The sequence below is a fragment of the Mugil cephalus genome, chromosome 10 (assembly GCF_022458985.1).
Source record: "Mugil cephalus isolate CIBA_MC_2020 chromosome 10, CIBA_Mcephalus_1.1, whole genome shotgun sequence".
Classification (NCBI taxonomy): Eukaryota; Metazoa; Chordata; class Actinopteri; order Mugiliformes; family Mugilidae; genus Mugil; species Mugil cephalus.
In genome coordinates, this window is record NC_061779.1 from 8,414,553 (window position 1) to 8,437,415 (window position 22,863).

General features: G+C 41.8%; 1 protein-coding gene and 1 non-coding gene across 7 annotated transcripts in view; both read left to right on the forward strand.

The window, feature by feature from the left end:
* The first annotated feature begins 848 nt into the window (after positions 1-848).
* The window catches only part of kiaa1549la (KIAA1549-like a), a 114,105-nt gene continuing 92,090 nt past the window's right edge, over positions 849-22,863 (forward strand). For 2 of the 6 annotated variants that reach the window (XM_047596495.1, XM_047596496.1), the window contains exon 1: positions 851-1,564. In XM_047596495.1, the coding sequence (XP_047452451.1) occupies positions 1,333-1,564 (232 nt within the window). In that variant the 5' untranslated portion in view covers positions 851-1,332. Of the gene's footprint in view, positions 1,565-22,863 lie in introns of all 6 variants that reach the window. The other 4 variants (XM_047596498.1, XM_047596497.1, XM_047596499.1 and 1 more) reach the window with 4 other exon arrangements.
* On the forward strand, positions 21,786-21,858 carry trnav-cac. The gene has a single exon. It is a non-coding gene; the product is annotated as a tRNA-Val (tRNA).

Sequence of the window (22,863 nt, forward strand, 5' to 3'; positions counted from 1 at the left end):
CAGGTAAAATTAAAACGTATCACTACAAATATTAAATAACTTTTATTTATTTTTTAATAAACTCTTAATACAAAAATAAAAATAAACGTTTTAATACACGTTAAACCAATTAAAGAATTACTCTATATGTGAAACACGCATTAACTTTTTTAACTAGCTTCCTAGCTTTGATACAAGTTAACGCTAGCTGTTGTTAACTAGCATAAATATAAGAAATTTGGAGAAAGTGCCTCAAAAAGTAAACTTTTAGTAAGATACCAAATAAAATGGTAGATGCTAAGTTAATACTTTTAGCACCAGAGAGAAGTTTTCTCATAAATGATGTGTGCAGCGTCTCCAGACAACATGCTATGGTGTTTTGCTAAGCTAACGTTGACTTTAGCTCCTGAATCATTATTAGTTTTAGCAGAGAATAGAATAAAGTTTAGTTGTGTGCGTTTACTGAAATGTACAATGATAAAAACAAAACAAAACAAAACAAAAAAACAGTAGAAATAAAAAGCAAGCATAAATACATAAATAAGACCCTTCTCAAAATAAAGGTAGTACAACGATCAGCCACAACATTATGACCACAGTCAAAAGAAGTAAATGACATTGACCATGTTGTGACAACTCAGTGGGAAACTTCTGGAGTGCACCTGTCGTTAATGTGGATGTTACTTGGACATGCATCACCCACCTAGACCAGACCAGGTGACCCCACACCATAGCTATGATACTCCTTGATGACAGCAGCCATCCTCAGTAGGCACAAACACACACAAACCGTTTAGAAACAACTCAACAACAAAACATGAAGAACAGTACAAAGTGTTGACCTGGCCTCCATGTCCATTGTAGGGAGACATACATTAGAAAAGTGGTCATAATGTTATGCCTGTAGAAATAGTGTCTAATATTGGCACAAATGGGATGTGTTTAAAATAATGCATTGCTAGTCTTTATACAGCAGCGTGAACAGGCTGCTCTTATTAAACCACTTCCAGGCCCTTTTATCTTGGAGAGCGCATTTGATTGTTTCCGGTTTTGCGCGCCGTGCGTTGACGCAGCTGCCAGCAGCAGACATGGAGCGCGCCTTGCGGTCGCAGTAGGGACGGCAGACTTCACACAGAGCGGACATACAGAGACGCACACGGCGAGCAGAGACGCGCAACGGAGAAATTAGACGCTCTTTCTTTTTTTCCGCGTCGAGTCTCTCGCAGCCTCCGGCGGGCTTCATGGAGAGCGGAGCCCCGCTTGTCCACACCGGGGGAAGGTTGATCGGATGCCTCTCGCCACAGCAGCGCCGCCGTTAGATGCTTTCCCATTCAGGATTAATTGGTTAAACCGATGGCTCCCAAACATGCGCTCCTCTCCAGCAGCGCCAGCGGTTGCCCCCGGGTCGGAGGGGTGAATGGCAAACGCGACCCCGGCTCTTCCCCCCGATGGAGGATGGACGCGGGGACGGTGGTCGCCCGCTCGCCGAGGATCGGGAAGAGGACGCGGGCGCTGGATGGTGGGACGCTGCTGGCTCTGTGGATGGTGCTGGTGCTGATGCTGCAGAGCTCCTTGGCCGCTGACGGTAAGACACCGACGCTGCGTTATTATCCAACCTGTGAGAGTGTTCCCTATAAAACCACGAATAAAACCAGCCCCAGCTCCAACCTGAAGCTGCCTTTAATGTTAATTACCCCGCGAAGTGTGTGGAGGATGTGATTTATTTCTCTTAGATGTCAGTGGCGATATGTAGCAAACAGCAGCGGTGTTGTGCAGTAGGATCACGTTGATGCGTCTGGAGCGGTCCTGCTGATTCCCGGACGCATTCACGTCGTCCCTCTTTGCTTAGATGTTTGGTGCGTGGATCTAAATGTGTTTTTTAAACGTCTTCATTTTGGTATTCAAACCATCGGCGCCGATGTCACGTCCCCAAAACGCGCGGCCAGAGCGCACGGCGTGACCGCATCGCCGCGCCGCCACAAACGCGCCCCCCCCCCCCCCCCCCCCCCCCCCCCCTTCGCTCCTCTTCGCACCGGAGAGGAAAGTTTTTACTCATTCATGGAGAATCAGCCCCGAACAAGATCCATAGGGGACGTTTCACAGTCGTCACGGATGAATAATTTGTGATCACCATGTTCCTCACCGAGGAAAAAAAATAAATAAATAAAAAAATTACAGGAAGAGGCAGAGGCATGTTTGAGTCACACTGCCTACAGCTCCTACAGAGGACAAATAATTCATGTGGGATTTAAAAATATACGATGCGATATGTGACATTATATATTCAGTCAGGAGTAAGTATGAACGTTGTACACGGATCAGCCACAACATTAAAACCTCTGGCAGAAGTAATTAACGCTGACCATCATGTGACCCTCTAATGTTCTGCTGGGAAACTTTTGGACATGGCATTAATGTGGATGTTACTTATGCATGTACAACTCACATAGACCCAACCAGACACCCCCACCCTATAGAAAGGACACTCCTTGGGTTTTCTACACACAGAAAACGGTTTAGGAACAACTCAAAAAACCAAACAAAGAATCCCCATGAAGAACATCACAAGGTGTTGACCTGGTCTCCAAACTCACTAAGTAGTGAAAAATGATAACAGTGTGTTATTTTGTGTTTGAAGTCCTTAGGAAGGGATGTGTTTTATCAAGGAGGCACATCTGGGGTCATTAAGTGTAATTGTGGCCTCCTTTCAAGAAGATTTCTTGACAACCAACTAATTAAAACTGGCTCATTCTGCATGTATTTTATTTAAACTAGCTCCCAAAAAAACTGAAAATAATAACATTTAGATAAATGCATCCCAAAATACATCAAGGCACCTCTTTGGAGATGCATTAAAAAGTTATTTCTGTTATATTAAATAATTTTCCACTTGTACACCACGTGCTTTTAGTTTTACATGCAGTCATTTGGAGCGGATATCAGACACCCTGACTTGTGACACCAGCACACAACTGAATGAAATCTCCGCTTTGTTGTTCACAGCACAGAGGGTGACATTTAGATAGAAACATAAACTAAATGTCAAAAATTTTCAGGAATATCCATTCAGTTTTATGTACAGTTTCAGGAACGAGACGCTTAAAATGATGAAAAGTGTAAGAATAAAAAACAACTGAGAAGAGCTTTTCCTTAAATAATCCCCCTTTTCTTTCACATATATTACATAACAGCTCATTTCAAGCAAATTTGTTCTAAGTGGAGCCTCAAATCAATTCAAAATGTGCGAATAACAACTTCTTTGTCACCCAAAATGGATTCACCATCACTCAGAGCGCCCCGCACCCTCATTTTTCTATCTCAAAGCAGATGTGAAGAAACAGTTTAGCGTCTGTTTATATTCCTCTTCCGGTGTTCATTGAAGCGATTGATCGGCTGACTTTTTCCCACTCTGAGTCAGACAGTTAGAAGAAGACGGCCCTGCCCCCCCCTTCTCGGCTCCCGCCTCGGCGACCCCTCTCAAATTGGGATTCTAATGAAATAATCGACTCCTCTTCTGGAAACGCGGTGTCAATTGAGGTTAATAAAGAAAGAGTGCACCTCTGTGATAATCAGGTATTAACTGCCTACCTCCTCGTCTGCTGCGGATTTGAGAATGAAAGACGTGGAGACGACTTGCCAAAGCGCTCGGAGAAATATGTTTAAGCGACCCAGTTAAATCTGAGCAGATCGCCCACTCGCTCTCAACAACACATCCTCTTTTATTTCATGCCGCTGTGCCACTTAAGAGCAGCCCCCTCCACAGAATAGCTGGCAGAGATTTCTCTCTCTTACCTTGTAACTCAGGCATTCAACTGTTTTTGTCCCTTTATGACGGAAGAAAGGATCTTTCTGGTGAGGGTGTAGGTGTTTTTCTTTAATAGGTCTGACAGAGGTCTCCATCCTTCTCAATATAGCTCGGGATCTATTGGGCCGCGTTGTCATGGGAACGGTCTGCAGCTAGCACTTTACTTTGTTTTTGTTTTTGTTTTTTTTACCCCCATCGGCCGTCGTGTCTGCGTTTGTCAGTCGGGGATTGAAATAACGTCTGAGTAAGTGCCAGGTTCGAGTCTGTTGCCTAATAATCAGCGTCAGATGACACACCAGCGGAGATGAAACACTCTCGACGCTCCGCTGCGAAGAGCGATGGGCTCTGAGGAGCGAGCTCAGACCTTCCGCTTACAGCAGCTGAACAATCCGGTTTCCTGGTCGTCTGAGTCACTGCCGTTTGTTTTTTTCCGCCAGCTGAACGTCATATTTTGTGAACGTGGATCTATTTACTCTGTGTGCAGACAGTTCAATTTACACCTGCTGCATCATAGTTGTAATGTAGATGTTACATCTAAATGTGAGTATCTCACTACATATGCATCATGTATATGTAACCTTAACTCTAACCACTAACCCATCAGTTTGATCAATGGGAGGAAACAGAGATGCTTCTGGTTTGGATGACTTTTTTATCCGTTAGACTCTTCATTGGCCTTCTGATTGGTCTGCTGACTGTTGACTTGTAAACTGGTGCTAAATTATTTCTCAGTCCACCTCCCCTGTTCAGAGAGGGGTAAAACCACTTTTAATTTAAAGTTTTAATGTAGTTCTTAGCACTGAAACAGAAGGAAAATGAAATAAAGGACTCTAGACCCTCATTTTTTTTTTTTCAATGGACCTTTGAATGGCTATTGTTTGTCCAACCTAGCAACAGTAACATAGGAAGTTCGGACATGCCTAAGAATAGGAGTCTTCTTATAGGTCAACAAAGGGTCAACTGGAAAGTATATGTTCAATTATGGAAACCACACTGGACTAATGGTGTAGTAAAGGTCAAGGGTCAGCACCTTAGACAGGGATTCAGGGGTCACGTTTCCATGGACGCTAATTAACGTTTTCTCCCTTCTTCATTAATCTTTTCAAACGCTTGTTTCAACAACTGATTGTTTTTCTACCTCCATGTTTCTGTCCCTCCTGGAAACCTCTCACCCGATGAGCAAACATACTCAGAAAGAATGGATTTATTCCAACCAGAGAAACCCACATAATAAGACTTTATATGGTTAAAGGAGATCAGATTCTCCTATTGAACAGCCCTGCCCCTCCCAGTTTGTTTGAAAACTCCCTCTGATGGTGGTTCTAATAGTGCCCACGTAAATAAAACTTGAGTTATAATGCATTTAAACTCATAAATCCTTTCCAAACCACCAAGATCTTCGGGATATTTGGAAGGATGATGCGGCGCCTTATTGGCATCTACGTGAATGAACCGGATAAAAGTCTGGAATCTAATAACCAAGGCAAGACTGTGTGCGATCGAACGTCTGGCTGCAGAGTCATTGATAAATCCCGATGCCGATGATCATTCATCCGCTGTCGTCAATTAAAATGATCGATCGTGCTGATTAGGTGCAGCCCAGCTTGGCTCCTCTCAGTCTTCGGTGGTTTCTGAGACAGGAGGAGGAGGAGGAGGAGGAGGAGGAGGAGGAGGAGGAGCTGGCCGAGAATCAGAGCTCTCCACAATCAGATTTAAAGTTTGATGTAACAGATGTTAGTATTGTTAGAAGCTGTTAGAAGAGAGGGAGCAGGTGATCAGTCAGATACAGTCACTTAGTGATGTTAGACTTATATATGAGTGTAGCATCAAAGAAAAGATGATTTAGGTGGAGTTTTATACGTGGTGCAGCATGGAGTAATCCACTAATGCCACTCTTAATCATAATTGGAGTTGTGCAGTTGATTGTTTGTGGGTAGCATCAGTAAATCTCCCTAAAACGCAATATATAACAGAGTGTTTTTATTCTTCTGTCTTTGCAAACACTTTGGAACATGCCCAACAATTGGAGAGATGATCCCACCTGGTAGTTGTAGCCTGGAAGCTCCACTTATCTTCAGTAACAAAAAGTTATTCTGGAGTCTCTCTGTAGGGAACTGATTATGCTGCAAAAAATTATCCTGCAAAAATCTGCCGGACTAATCAAACTCTTAGAGTTTCATGTGGTGATGGAAAGAATAGTAACAGTGGTCATACTTAACACCGTTGAGTTCAATTTCCTTTCAATAAATTTGTTCTGATTAGTGGGACGTCTATCAGAGGTATTTGTTTATCTCTGTATCGGTTCAAACCACAGACAGTTTAAAGATGGTCTGCAGAACCGCTCCTCAAAAGTGAAGCCAAAGCAGGTAGAGCTCCCCCTGGTGACTGGCTGCAGTATAGGTTATAAGCTCCACCCCCTCCATGTTAGCGGATGGGACTAGAGCTAAACAAAATCGCTAAAATACACATCAAATAATTTTTCTTCAAGGATGGTTTCAGTTATTTTAGTTAGTGAATATAATCGTGATGCAAGTTCAAGGGTCAGTTTCTAAAAATAATTGAAAAAGGTCTAAACTGTCATCAGTGGCAGCAATACGCAAATTAATTTTGTCTGATTACTTGAAGTTTCTTGCTAGAAAATAAGCCAAGGTCTTATGTGGAATCATGCAATCTGGATGTTACAATTAAAACCCACCTCATGTTTCAGGCAGAAAACTTGGAACAACCACAATGTGTGAAGATTTGATTTGGTTCATGATATTTACATTTTCTAGTTTTACTCAAATTACTCAAAGTTTCCAACTTTTCTTGGAAGGCGATAACTTCAGAAATCAAATTAGTATGAACAAATACGAATAAATGGTGGACACCATGCATCACATCCTGCATGAGTCCCGGCGACACACACTAAACCTGTGGTTGCACTGAACTCTCAACATCTATAAATACGTATATCCCAGCGGAGCTTTATTAAATGTGAAAGCAGAATGTCTTCACTGCGTGTTCTTCCGCCTCGTGTCAATTCTGAGCAGATTTCGCTTGTAATGGTGGTGAATTCCTCACACTTAAGCGCCGAGCTCGTGTTTAATGCACAGAGGCTGTCAAGAGGCGAGACCTCTGGAAACTTTAATGGCGGCTGACAGATGAGGAGGCTCGCTGCGCTGCAACCTGCTCCATTTGATGTCAGCTACTCGGCATCAAGAGGATTCATGCTCACAGACGACCGCTTGGTTTCCTGGGTTTAGAAACGAATCAGATGATTGGCAGCTCTCGCTCCGCTTTGCCCTCCTCAGCGCGTCAGTAAATAACATTTCCAATCCAAAAGGTTTTACAATGTCACACTCAATTTATTTCGTGCCAAAGGATGTATAATAGGATGTATTCAGACATTTGTCACCAAACACTGGAAAATAAATAACATGCTACAACGAGTTCTGAAGCAATAATGATTTATAAGGAACAATGGGAACAATAATATGCTGTGAGAATTTTAAGTGCAAAGTAAGTGTAAAGTTATTTCTGTTCAATACATTGAAGACAGAAACCAGCCTGGCTTCCTCCATCCACAAATTTTTTCGAGGTTGGTCTGGACTCTCTAAATTGGGAACTTATTATGCTACGACAACGGCAAAATAAATTTTTTGAATTTAAATAATTAAATTGATTTATTTACATTTATGCTACATTTCAGATCTAATTGTTAGCCACTTTCATAAATCATTGTTCTAATCATACAATGGCATAAGATACACAGACACCAAATCAACATTAGAGTTAGAAATACCAGCAACAATTGTGTGACGTCACCTTGAACACACAGCAAACGCTACAAAAAGTGTGAACAGAGGAAATAACCCTCCATACCAGCAGGGGGCAGTAGTCTGTAGTGCGAAACAGGAAGCGCTACTTTTAGCTGGGAGGCTAGAAGGCTAGCAAGACCTACAAGACATCTTCTGAGTCATGCTGATGAGTTGTTCTGCAGTTTATTCTTTCTAGATGATTGTCATGTTGACTGTTTGGTCTTGTGTTTTATTCGCTTCTGGCTTTCATCTTGCAGCCTTGTTCTCTAAGCTGTGCAGCCAATCAGAGTGATCTCTCTCTTTGAGTGATCTTTTCTGAATCGCAGATTGTAAAAAAAAAAAAGAATAAATGCCATGACAGCTCCTCAAAAGTGAAGCCAAAGCAAGTAGAGCGCCCCCTAGTGACTGGCTGCAGTATAGGTCATAAGCTCCGCCCTCCATGGTAGTAGATGGAACTTGAGCCAAACTGAAACACTAAAATACACAAGGATGTTTTTTTTTTGTCATTTTCAGTCAAATAAATGCTAGCAATGCTTCGACTCATTAATGATACGCAGCTTCTTTTTTTCTGGCCCCAAGTGGCTGGAGAAAAAAAAGAAGACTCTAATAAGACTACTACAGCAGTAGACGTTGGCAGACATTTCACTAAATGTGTGAAGTGATGGACTTGACGGTCACAAGCTCAAGGAGAAAACTTTTACATTTCAACCTTAATTTATGCCAGCAGCTCGTGCCCAGACCTCAGGTGCTTCATCATCATATGGTAGCTGCTTTTTTTTTCTTTTAGGTGTAGAAGCACATCCAAGAGGACGATTCAGACTGGAATGGATCCAAGGCCAAAAGATCCTTCATGCAGGTCCCAGAGGCTGGGGTGGTGGTGGTGGTGGTGGTGGGGGTGGCTACACTGCATCATCCCAGCACATGTTCTCAGCATTAAAGCAGCAGTGGCTCATTTTGTATCGCTCTGCTTGGCTGCGCGCCGCTCTGTGCTCCTCTGTGTCGCTCTGATTATGCCCTGCTGGAGCTTTTCATACCGAAGAGGAGAGGAAAAAGAAGTTTGACTTCTCAGTGCAATGGAAATCTCAACCAGAACCATGAATACAAAATAGAATTCTTTATCCGCAGTTCATTCAGCGCAGAAGTTGAACAAGTTAAACAAATATAATATGGAATATATTCGCTAAGACAAGCGCACACAGACATGTACGTTCCACAGCTATTGCACAATCCCCTGAGGATTATGAATGAATTATAATTTAGCGGCATTTCATTCATTAATAGCTTTTGGATAGAACATTTTTTCATACATTAGATAACCAGAAAATCCAACCGCAAATGAATGCTAACAATGCCAACTCGTTAATGACTGTTATGACACTTTCAGGTTCTTCTTTTACATCGGTGATAATGCTTCAAATTAAATGCACATCATTTATTTTTAGCACAACATTCTCATTAAGTTGCAGTGTTTGTTGTACGTGGTGCGTTTGCGCCCCGTTACCTGCAGGTAGAGTGTGTAATAACCGCCTGCTGTCACGTTGAGCGTCTCTTCCGTGCAGTTCCTCGCTCTGTTGCCAGGCAGAAGAACAGCTTTATTATACAAGCAGGCGCTGATAAACTCTAACCAAACGACTCCCTTCTCAGCTCGTTTTTTTTTTTTATTTATTTTTTTTTACGTGAATGCGACCGAATAGAACCAGACCGAACATCTTTACCTCCCATCATTTCATCAGCTGCTTTCTTTCTGCAGCACTTTGAACTCAATAGTCTATTTCTGGAATACGTGCGAGCGCCGCTTGAGCGAGGCAGATTGAGAGTGACTTGAAGTCTGAGAGGTTTCATATCCAGATCGTAAATATTTCCCCACAGCTCCTACATTAAATGCATTATGCGTGGCCGGGCCCACTTACAAATCATGCGAGGGGGCAGGAGAAATTGATTTTATAATCCCAATTAGCCACACTTTGTTTTTTAGGAAGGTTAATTATTTTCCCGAAAGTCTCATGTGGAAAAAAAAGGGACTCGGATGCACATGAGGTGACTGCTTGTGTTCAAGGCTCGTTCATGTGTAGTTTCCGTTGCGTGTCATGCAGTGCGCTTTGTTAGGTCTGTCTGCGTTTGTTCATGCAGAACACGAACCATCCCTCCCTCCAGGTGTCCTGTAATGGAGGAAATGTTCCGCATTTTAATAACTGCTGCAAACGATTCGCTTTTTCAATTAATTCATCAGTTCATGAGTTATTTTCTAAGTACGTGCTTTATTCTCTGGTTACATTTTCACTAAATAATATAACATAAATGTTTGTTTTGTTCTTTAAACATTTAATTCAAATGTCTCTCATAATATTATATTACAGACAACATGAAGACATATTTTTATTCAGAGTAGACTTAATTAAGGAATATATTCTTGTACTATTCTTGCGCTATTTTTCATGTTTTTTTAAATTCCTACACTATTTTGTGTGTGTGTTTCCAGTAGAACATTGAATTGTCACAAGATTTGTGTTATTTACTTCTCTGGTCGGTGGTTTTAATGTTGTGGCTGATCGGTGTTTATTGTGGAACCATCTGAAAACAAGTGCAACTAGATTTATACAAAGTCTAAATTGTCACATGGACTGAACTCTCTGTTTCTTACTTTTATGAGGCTGATAAGATGCTGACATGTAGCTCAAATGTCAAAAACACCCTGGGACGTAATCTTTTATTTTCCCGTCTGCACAAACGTTTCATCTTTTAATTCATCTTTGCCTGATTCGGTCTTAAAACAGCCAATGAAAAATATTAGGAAACTCTAAACTTGATCCAAATGTGAAGTGTCAGTCACTTCACCGCTGAGATGGAGCTCCTGTTTCCTTTCGTCAGCTCCCATCACTCACGTTCAAGGTCACCAAATCAATTTCCTAAAAGGAAGCTTTGAAGGAGACTTCTGTCTCATTGCGTGATTGAACTGACACCGAGAAGTTTTCGGCGTCGCCCCTTCCCCGAGTGATTTCCATGAGGTGCTGAACCCCAGCGAGAGCTACCAAACGATCGGAGTCTGCTCTGATGGGGAGCGACTGAAGAGATGAAGTGTGAGCCAAGAAGCGGTGGAGGTGCAAAGATTTCTTTTTTTTTTTTTTTTTATTTGGGTAAAAACTGAAAGAAAAAAAAACATGAAGAGAAGGAAATATCAGATGTGAACAGACAACTTGAGAAAGAGAGGGGATGTGCGGATCCGGACTTCCTGACTCAATTTAGCTCGCGAACAACAACAAAAGTGTGACATTCACTTAGTAACTGTGGCGCAGTCATCGTCAGCATCATTAGCACTGCTGTCATCATTAGACTCCAGACTCAAAGCGATGAAAACCAAAGTCATGAAAACATTCGAAAAAGAAACACTCAGTTCTTCATCTCCTTTCAGAGCCTGACTTTAGTCGGTGCCTTTCACCTCTGGAGGAGATTTTCCTCAATCTCCCTCTCTCTTCTTCTCGACGGGACCCGTGAACAAGAAGATTTATTTTCCCTCGCAAACATAAAACGAAATGAAAGTGCACCGGCTTTGTCCGAGCTCCCTGCTGCTTCCTGTAAAGCTTTTATGCAATCAGACCGATTGTGCAGCGCGCCTTCGCAAGCCTCCGTGTTTAGCCCGTCCCGTCCTCAAGGTGTGTTCGCGTCGGTGGTTTTGAGCCAAGTCTCAAGTCGTTACGCGACTCGGTTTCGGAAATGAGCCGCTCGCAAAATCATCCCGGAGAGAAGTGCGGTCCGACTGAAAGTAATCATTTTGTTCAGATGTGAAACTTTGAAAGATTTTCGTACCCTCGAGGAGGTTGTTTCAGCCTCCGAACAGACACAGACAGACAGACGGGCGGGCAGAGAGGGATTTTATTTCAACTATAGCTTCTGAAAATACAAAAAAAAAAAGAAAAAGCCAATGAGGGGAAACAAAAGCAGGAGAGGCAATGAAAATTTAATCAGCCTCTGCTTCTTAAGAGTCGACTGGAAGAAGGAAGGATTTATATCTGCTCGGCCTCCTCTCCTTCAACTCGCCATGTATCACCGCGGTAGCTCGCCTCCTCTACCCCCGTCACTCCATCACTCACCCACTGCTGCGCATGAGTGTGTTTTGTGTGTGTGCACCTGTCCATCCAACTGTCTTCACGTTTGGCCTTGAAGTCAGTGTTGTTTGTAACAGCAGTTTTGTTTTTTTTATCTGCGGATGTTTTTCTGGCCTCTAGTAATATTCACTCCTTGCAGCTGTTGCCTGAGACTTTATGGAGAAAATAAAGTGTCTCCACACATGTAATAATATTTATTTCAAGTCAGTTAATCTTTAGGTTAGCTACAACTAAAAATATTAACATTAACATTACTCCTTTATTCAAAGGTTTGTCATAATAACAATAATTAGTTTTTTTCATTGTAATTAAGTAAGACGTTCTTTACTGTATCCCACCATAAATGTCAAACATAGTGTTGACTATGATTATAATTAGAAATGCAGCTGTAATATTTATCTGCTAAAGGATTCTTACCTTCACCTAGAGTATAACATTAAAAAGAAGTCTATGTTGTTTCATTTTAAAGGTCTACAGAAGGTATGTGTGTGATGTCACAGCCAGTGAAGTTTCCATGGTTACGGCCACTGAGTGGCAAAAAGTGACAGTTGATCATGGAGATTAGCAGCATTAGTTTGAACCGCAGGCTTTAATAGCATCTAAATTGTAAAATTAATTTAAAAAAGGTGAAGAGCTGTTGTGCGATTGATTGAACCAAAAGCTGTGGTTCACATTTAGTTTTCAGGTAATATTAATTTATGCTGTATTTTTTGATGAAGTCGTACCTTAAGCTGCGTTCTGGAGGGCTGTCAGATAAGTTTGTCGATGTTGTTGTTTCGGCCGACAGTAACTATTTCAGTTCCAACAATAAATAACAATAAAACAATAAACGAGAATATTTGCGATCACTCTTTGTCGTCCTTTCAACGTCCAGTCGGACGCTACGGTATTGTATGGCTAACGTTACTTCTCAGTAAAGCTCTTAGCGTTAGCATCTTTTATTTAGCTACATTCATCATAACTGAAATGACCTAAAACTAACTGAAACTGAGGCTAATCCACTTTTCCAAATCCAAACTAGTTCATATGGATCATTGTTGAGTCCAATTGTCTTTAATTTAATCTGATAATCCATATTTTCCTGGTCTCACTGTATTTACTGATACATTTAATTTAATGCATACCCTCTTTTTATACATAGCCAGTATCCATAGCTCGTCAAAAGTGAGGCCAAAACATGTGGAGCTCCATGTTAAAACTAAGACAAGTATGGTCTGTCCTTTTAGGTGGTTAATATCTTAATAATAATGCAGTTTTGCTTTACATTGGACACATAATTCAGTCGCTCACACAGTCACATCCTGGTGGTGGTAAACTATGTCAGTAGTCACGGCTACTGTGGGGCAGACTGATGGAAACATGGCTGCCAATCCAAGTCTACGGCCTCTCCAACCACCACCAAACATCACTCACTCGCAGTCATACACTGGGGAACAAGGTGGGTTAAGTGTCTTAAGGACTCTCAGGGTCCTACAGGACATGAAGCAGACCTGAACCATGAGAGTATAAAAAAAAAATAAGTGCTGTGTATAATGTTTGTCAGCATTTCTTTGCTACTAGTTGCAGTTGATCAAACGCCAACTGTCAGTGCTGCTGCACAGACACTTGTGAGGCTACGAACTCACAAGATGGCGGCGTCCGTATCCGTGGTATTCCAGCATCAGTTTGAGCAAGTGGAGACGATCATCCATTTCTTCTGTGCGTAAACAAACTTCTTGCAGCTTGTAAGTGCACAGGGAAGCAGCGCTACCGTAAGACAAACCAATTTGTGTGCAGGGAAGTTGGTCGGGAGTCGCTCTGTTGGGAAAAGATCACGCTCAGAAAAGGGTCTTGGTTGAACCGAAGAGTGACGGTGATATAATCATCTGAGAGGGTTCAAATACTTTTTGCAAATCACAGATAAGTAATATTGGCTCATTTTTCTGCATAAAATAAAAGAGGAACGGTATCTCTCTTTCATTTTTTGGGGGGTTTGTTTTGTCTGCTTTCAATACTGTTGTGAAAATCCGCTGATGTTTTGTGCCATTTTCATGCAGAAATGTAGAAAATCAGAAGGAACCTCTGCACATTATAAATATTTCACTCCCTCATAACTACCCTTCTCATAAAATATGGCCCAAACTGATTGTAATAGGCTTGTAATCTTGTAAATAATCAGGAAAAAAACAAATATCACATCTGAATATGATGATAAACAGCTGCAAGATGGCAACAGTTTAGATGTTTATTTTTTTTCAAAATTACATAAGCTCATGTTGAATTCTGCCTCATCTGATATGTATGAAATATTCTCTTTGCTTTTCTGTGATGGTAATAAGGAGATGCGCATAAACAGCTTATCCCGAATTTAACCTTGTATCATCCACAGACAAGGGAACCTAAATACCAGTGCCTGCAGAACAGGGGTTAATTCGGGCCAGTGAATGTTTGGACATCAGATAAACATTAATATTCACAAATTCATACGACGACGTGCGACGCTCTCCTCCGCGGTCAGATTTCAAAGTCCTGCAACCTGCAGCAATTAAAAGTGAATCTGTTTCCGCGTGGCAGCGCGTTTCCTTCATTATATCTGCCCGCTCAACCGGAGTTGCATCGCTGTGTAAACGGAACAATTGCTCTCGATGGCACAGGTAATTATTCCCTTTGGGTAAATCAACCCGTGCGGTTCTGACCTCATGCGCACACGCTCTCTCCCTGTCTATTTACCAGCCCAGAGAAAAAAAAAAAATAGAGAAATCTACATAAAATATTCATAACTGTGCATAATCAGACACGCCGTTGAAGACCTAGTTTAGGTGTTAAGGAGCTGTAAGCCCTCAGCAACCCAGATTAGTTTTTGTGAGAGGGAAATATTTAAAAAAGCACTGGTTTGGATGGCTGCAAGAAATTCAGTGTGAAGATCAGAGGTGGTTGGAGGCGGGGGCTTTTATGGAGCCGGGGAACTGACACATGATTAAAGCAGAAAACAGAGGGAGCGGTTTCTTTGGGTTTGTGTTTGTAAGACTGAAGTGAAAATCTGTCACTCAGCCCTGTGGTAAAATCGAGGAGATCTAAGATTTAGATTTTGACATCGTCGCTCTGTGCGTTTATGAGACGTTACGCTTGATGGTGACTAATTATTGTGGATTTTATTCTCTTTCTGCTGATTTCTGCTGATTTCTGTGGCCTCGTCAGAAGAGCCGGTCAGAGGACTGATGTGAGTCAGGTTTACGGGGAATGACGAGCACACTTAATCAGATTAATGTCCGAGGTCTGATTTCTGCTGCCAGTAATGAAATGGCACTCTGTAGCCCACACCATATGTGTGTTATAAAACACACACACACACACACACACACACACACACACACACACAGAATAATAGCGCTCCACAACAGGGGACACATTAAGGGCAAACACACACGAGGAGCTCAGGTCCAATCGGGTTCGCTCGGCTCCCTCATTGGCTGCTGCGGAGTCACGTGACGCATCCTGCAGCAGTTTTGTTTTTTACTGGAAAATCAATACAGACACACACACACACACACACGTACACACATGTTTTAAAATCATCAACGTGCCAGAACAGTCTGCTATGATTCTGCTCCCGCGTGTGAGTGTGTGTGAGTGTGCTCTTGTACGACAACACGAGTGTGTGACGAGCACTGTTTTGAGGATGTACTCCGGTTAATGGGAATTTATGAGCAAATTAGAACTTCCCTTAGTGTTTGTGTGTCTGTGTGTGTGTGTGAGTCGTATTATAAAAGAAGCCTGTCCTCCTTTTTCTGACGTCCCTCAGAGGAAACAGTTGCCTTCAATAATTTGACAGTTTTCACATGTTTTTTTGTTTTTTGTTTTTTGTGAAAAGCAGCAGTTTCCAGCTGACAAACATGTGACGGCTTTGAAAACTCAACCTGTTGTGACCAGAAATTCAAACGTGCAGCACACGCTCTGAATATAAAAGTGTAAAGGTGCATCTTTTGTGGGTCACACGCTAGAAATGAATGTTTGGATTGTTACGTTGCACAGAAACGTGCACTAATGATTACAGTGCAGACTAAAGGTATCTGATAACACCTGTAAAAAGTAGCGCTGTCAAGAGATTAAAGCAAATTAAAATCTGTTTTAAATGTTGCAGGATGCTTTTCAAGTCACTCTCGTCAACATCTCAATTGCTCCATTCAGAACAGTAAAGCTGAACTACTTCTTGTTTCTGCTTGATTTCCTTCTTCTTCTTCTTCTTCTTCTTCTTCTTCTTCTTCTTCTTCTTCTTCCTCTTCTTCTGGGATTTTTGGTAATTTTGAAGCTACAGTATCTACTATTGTCCTCTGGAAAGTAAAATTAAATCCTTTTAATTTGCACAGCGGTACTGCTGCACCAAGCTCGGCCAGATCTCCCAAAGTAGGTCATCAAAATGCAAAAAAAAAAAAAAAAAAACAACCATTAAAAGCAATTTACGTTGATCCCGAATAAAAATACACCTCATGCTGTCTGAATCTGTGGGGCTCTTGCGTTTTGTGTCAAATGTCGATCACCTGTATCGGTTGTTCCATTTGGTCATTGCGTCAAACAAGTCGTGACAAAGTTGGGATTATTACTCGGTATGAGTATTCAAAGGTTTTTCGTAGCTAACTAGCATATATGGAGCTGGCTCTCCTTGCTGTTACATCTAATGCTCCAAGCCCCCTGTTAGCATGGTGAATTTAGCCCCCTGTTAGCATGGTGAATTTAGCCCCCTGTTAGCATGGTGAATTTAGTGGTGGGAACCAAAGATGTGGACAGTTTTTCTTTGGTGTTTTCTTGTCAATCAACTGTGGCTCCCATAGGAGTCTTGGTATCCGTTGCAGTGCAATATAAATTTTTTATTTCATCGCCCATCTGTTTGTAGCTGACGGTTGGTTGCTAGTGGAGGCTCCAGGCTCTGGTTGTAACCCTCTTGTATATTGCCCAACCCAACAGAAATATTGCTACCATGCATGGACTGAATTAGCTCTTTTTGCCATTGTTGCTTTCTACTCAAATAAGAAAATACTCCCAACGACGCTGCTTCATCTGGGTTCATCCAACGCTTCATCAAGCTTGCTATCAGCTTGGTGAATATGGTCATGGACGGTGAGTGTCACCCCTTTAAGACGATTTTATTGGGAAACTGTTTAACTGTCTGCCAAGCTAGAAGTCAGCTGTATTCCTGAAAGGGCAGAATATGGTGTTTTACAGCTGTGAAATGGTTGTAGTTGGTGGTTACCGAGTTGAGTCAATTTCATCGCCCATCTCTTGGTAGAGGACAGTTGGTCACTAGTGGATGTTCCACTCTTTAAGTGCCTAGGTAAACCCTCTGGCATATTCATAAACATAAAAATCTTAGCAGTTATATTATATTCCAGTTATTAACATTTTGTTTTCTGTATATACAGAATGTCAAAGTGCTGTTATTTTTTGTAGTTTTTGTACATATTCTTTTCAGTTTGATAGTGTCGTTTATTGTTTATTGTAAATGTTCTTGCCTAATTCTGCGCTACAGTGATAAGGAAATGTCCCATAGGTTGGACAAATTAACAATGTCTTAAGCGATCGGAGTGTACGGACGGAGAAAGCTCTTCTTGCCGTCACAGCTTCTAAGTAAATATGCTGAGCTCACTATCAACATGGTGAACTTGGTTGTAGGAAATAAAGGACTAGATGGTTTTCCCTCGAAGTAAACATTTGACGTTGCAATTATGGCAATCAACTGCACCATTTCGTCCACAATACTTGTTTTTTTCTATTCAGATTAGTGTTTTGTACATTTATTATGTGATGCTGCATCTTGTCTACATATGAACTTCAGTTCACCTTTGCAAAATAAACAAAAAACAACATACAGACAAAATTAAAGCACCTTCCACTGCTGCTCAGACTCCTTTTATTGCTGTGTGGTTTCAATATAGATGTCCTGATACAATAAAGCTGCACTGCCTATCTCCCCCCCACTCTCCTCCAGTGATAAAGCCTCGCTCCAAAAACAGACACTACTTAATCTAACAGACTGCGCCTCTCCTCTCCATTTTACTTCTACCCGGGTTTAAAATTGAAATCTAAAAATAAAATAGCGTACTGCATTGTTGTTGTTGGGGTGCAGAGCACTAGAAGCCACTCAGAGGTATTTCAGTGCGTCCATCGACCCGGGCCGGGGATTGGAAACCACAACGTGCTGTTTTCAAGTAAAAATCATCACTTTTAGCTTTGAGATGTGTGGTTTTATAAACCTCGAGCAAATTAAACGAATCTGCTAAGGGAAAATAAATCTTGTGTTTGATCCAAGTCGCTAAATTCCTTCTTTTGAGACGTGAACGATTTATATCGAAGTGGAATATTAAGCTTTTGTCTCAATAGAGCTCACACCCCTGCTGCTCAGTAGACAGATTGGACTTGTCACTTTGTGTGGGTGGAGAACATTTCCAACCAGTGACCATACCAAGTACCAGACTTTAATCTGGGCAAACGCTGTGGCCTTTCAGATAGGCAGGAATGGGTGGTTTCATATCAAGGAAGGTATTTTATTTCAGCCACTTAAGGAGAACAAATAGGAGGCGTCTATCCGTGCTGGTCATCAAATATCTAATCTAATATAATTTTTAGCTCCATTTTGACCAAGGAAAGACAATGAGTTGACAGATGCTAAGTCCCTAAAAGTTGATTAACACCAAGCAGTTGTCGAAACAAGTGTTTGAAAAGATGAACCAAGCTGGAATCTATGAACAGCCGTGTTTGAGACGTCTTGGTCATCTTCTTCTGTTGGATGTTTTCAGAGTTATCAATAAAGTTGGAATGAAGATGGGAGAATGGACATGGGCCTTCTGAGGGTGTCCTGTGGGATCTGGCAACACAATGTTGTTAGCGGGGGTCTTTGGGTCGTGTGGGTTGTCTTGCAGAAATTGACCGACTGACCAGAGCAGCAGAAAGGTCTTAGGTCACTCTTGAAACTTTTGGAAACTGCTTACTTCTTCTTCTTTTTTCTTTTTTTTTTTAAATGGAACTTGTTGATACCTGGTGCATTTTTTATGTTGTTGATACACGTATCGACCACCTCGGGGGCGACTCCTCCACCTCTCTATTTAACCGCACCCGCGTCCGTTCTTCGAGTTGCTTCGTGCCGCCTCAGGCATCGATGCACGTGCTGGAAAATACACTTTGAGAAGATGCTTAAACATCAGCAATCGTTGACCTATGATGCACTGGGCTTCTGTTTCCTCCTTAGAGCTGCAAAGTTCCCCGTTCAGCTTCAAAAATCGCTCCGTATCCTCCGTCCTCCAATGGTGTTTCTCACACGGCTCCTGCTTTGAGCTTTAGCTTTTTAGCGATTTGTTTGACAGATTTTTCTTACACCTTGTTTTTATTTCATTTATCAGGTGTTATTAGTGAAGTAGAAGGTCTGAACCGCTGCTTTTTAATGTGCATAGGACAATATGTGCATTAAAAACACTTGGCACACTTCATCCGTTTTAATTTCTTTTTCCTTTCTCCAAATCGTTGCCACGCCGTGATTGTGATAAACACCCTCACTTGGCGTCGCCAGGTTGCCGGACAGATTTATTGGTACACGCCGGTCTACCAAGCCTCACATAGGCCACAGCTCCGCTGCGAGATCGTCGCCTCGATCCAAATGTGCGCCTCATATCTTCCCTGGCACTTTTACGGTCGTCCTGTTTGTTTTAAAGCAGACCATAAATTTCCATTCAGGCTGTTGATTCCGTCCTTCCTCTTCATTTGTTCCGTTCTATTCTGCGTAGATGGTTTTCAGTCCAACGAGAAACCATTAGTGCATCTGTACAAAAAAAAAAAGACAAAGGAACCTTCATCCGCATGCTCCCACTCAAACGTGTGAGCACTTCCACGGCGATCCGTCATCGTACAGTTGTTGTCACACGGCCGAGGCCTCGGCAGCAGCAGCAGGTTGGCTGGGAAATGAAGCGAGAGATGGGATTTGAGCTAGAAATGTGTGTGTGTTTTCCTAAATTTGTGTTTCTTGCGCTCTGAGTTTTTCTCTTGTAAATCCCTCTGCACTCCCGTTGGGACTGAGTGGACCTATTTTTATGAGTCACTCTGTGTTTTTTTTTGTTTGTTTTTTTCGCGTCAGGGACATCTGCACTTGTCTGTGGCTCAGCTTTGTGTTGTTGTTGTTGTCTCGGTCGCTGTGTGTTAGCCAGGGTAAATGGACTTTGGGAGATGATGTAATAGTTTTCCTCCCCTTGTGTGTCGCTCCACATGAGGTAATTGCTTTTGGAGTTCAGTGCGCTTCAGACGCACACTGACACACACAATTTTCCGAGATGCATCTTGTTAAAAAAAAAAAAAAAAAAAGTTAGGAGGATGCTCGGCTTAGCAGAGCCGTAATCCTTAATTGTTTAAAGTGCAGAATTTGTCGTCATTGCAGAAAGTGCTCTGGTTTATTCTTAGAGCGTTCATGTGGAAAGTGAAACTAATATTGAAGATGGATTTTATCGTCCATTTCCAAGGCCAAGTTCAGAGCTATCACGGCCAATGCATTAAAGAGAAATTAGCATAATTTGAGGCTGACATCACTTTACTGCTTTGTGGAGAATAGAAACCAGCGACATCCTTCATCCTGAATCCTCGTCAGGTTTCTTTCTGTTTTATTTTATTGTCCCACTGCTTTGCTGTCGCCGAGCTACTCATTCATCCAGAACAAGGCTAAAAATATTACCATTAATACGTTTCTAACTCATTTAGCTTCCTGCCTTTCTGTTACGCCTGACCTTCACCGCAGCGTTTTCTCACATGTCGTCAGGAAAGATGAGTTCAGCGAGCAGATTAGAGCACATTAGATAACAGAGGATCAATTGGCCTTTGCTGCTCTCATTTTCCACGGTAACATCGGTAACATTTCCATGATGAAGAGACGGGGATGCCGACATTTGTCACTGTAAAAGACTTTTTTTTTTAAGCGGCGGTTTGAGGAAATGAATTTCAAAATGGAAGTGAGAGATTTCAGGGAGCTGAGCCAACCCTCCTTGTTCTCATCTCTGTGTGTTTGTGCTCTTGTTGCTGAGGCAGCTGTGCCTATACCGAGCGCCAGAACCCAAGTATCAGTATCTTGACACGTGCATGAGCAGATCTGCATAGGAAACAGACTACATGATTTTCTCCGTTGGCAGATGACCTTTTTTAGAAGCTTGAAATCAAAACAATTAACTTCAAGCAAAAAGCGTTTTGTTCTGATGAGAACTACTCATGAGAAATTAGGGCTGTCAGTTGATTAAAATATTTAATTGCAATTAATCGCATGATTATTCACAGTTAATATGTGATTAATTCATATTTACATTTTTTATTTATTTAGTCGTATAAAGTGGACAATTGTACCATCTTTAAGAAAATAGATGCTATCATTACTGTTACAACAGTGGATTAAATGCTCTGTATGCTTCACTAATGTGCTGTGTCCATGTTGTATCAGCTGTGTGCTTTGCCAGAAAAGTGATATTTGAAACTTGACATACTCGGGTTGTAACTCACTTCAGTGCAAATTTATTTCTGCTCAGGGAGGCTTGTTTCTACTTTCCATCCCAGCGTTACCCTTGGATCACCTTCTGATTTCCCAAACTATGGGTCCCTCCAAGGATCGTAAACAAAGAATATTTGTGATTGATTACACATCCAAAAAAATTTGGCTTGCTAACATATTGGTGTTAAATCATCCCTTTTTCTTAATTGTAAAGTCTTAATTAATTCATTCATTCGTTTAAATATGGCTAAACTCACTCTAACAAAAATCAATTAGAAAGAAATGTCTGTATTTTGGTCAAAGTGGAAATATTTCTGCAACTTATAAACCCCTGTATAAATTTGTCCAAACATGGTTGATTAAATTTTGGGATCCTTTGACTTTAACGGTCAGGTTGACATTTATATATGAGAGTTAAATATCTGTATTAAAAATGTTTCCATGAAGCTAAAAGCTAAAAGCTAAAAGCTAAAAAGAGACGTCCCTTAGGATGAACTTTTCATCTCACACCACTAAATCGTTATCATTTAACTTTCTGTCTGGTAAATAGCTGTTTTTAAACAATCAGATATGTGCCTGACATCCATTAGCGTCTGGAAAGCTCCACATGGGGTTCCATAGTGTAGTAGTCATCACGTCTGCTTCACACGCAGAAGGTCCTGAGTTCAATCCTCAGTGGAACCACTTCCATTTGGCACATTGGCTACAGATGAGCCTTTTCCTTTTGCAGACAGCTGTGGCTTTGGGAATCTTGGGTCACTGGCTCCACATCCTCTTTTTAGATTTCATATTCATCTCATCTCATCTTCTATACCGCTTAATCCTCACTGGGGTCGCGGGGGTTGCTGGAGCCTATCCGAGCTGGCATTGGGGCGAGAGGTGGAGTACACCCTGGACGGGTCGCCAGCCTATCGCAGGGCTAGCACAGAGAGATTGTAGCATTAGAGCTGCTGTGATGAAAACATGGTTTACACTTTTATTGTATGTCTTGTCATAGTTGTTATTTTCTGACATTTTGCCTTAATGGCCACAGTTAGGAAGGGAGCTAGGAAAGGTCATGTGGTGTGAGTCCTAACTATTTAGCTTTTTACATCTAAGGACACACAGAGTCTATTTTCTGGTGCTGTCTGCGAAGGTCTGGGACTGTACATGTTTTCGCTGCGTCCCAGACTGTTGGCCCTAGGTACACCTGCCGCCAGCTTTTCTGCCAGTTTAGCATGTTGAAGTGACGACAGAACAAAAACTCCTGAAGAGGAGCTAGAAAGGGAACTAGAAGACCAAGAAAATTATGAAGTTCAATGGCTTCCCAATGGCTGTAGTCTTTTTTGTCGTGTGTTCCCGTGCAAAATTTTCACCACAGTTTAGTTGCTGATAGGTCTTCGATGTCTCCATAACAGTGACATTGCACCAGACACCATTAAGACTTTTGAAAAACCACTCTCCGATGAGCAGCTTTTAAAAGTTTCCGACCTCCTCCAGCCTTGTGTCCAGAATGACAGTAGTTCAATGTCTCCTCGGCTCCGTGGGACATATCACCATTTGAATAAGACGTGAGAATTGTTTTTGCTTCTTTCAAATGTGTTCAGCTGTCCCTGTGGGGGGAATATGTTCTCAGCAAGTGCGAAGGCACCCACGGCGTCCAGAATTATAGACACGCACACCGACAAGCAGCGAGCAGTTTGTCAGCCT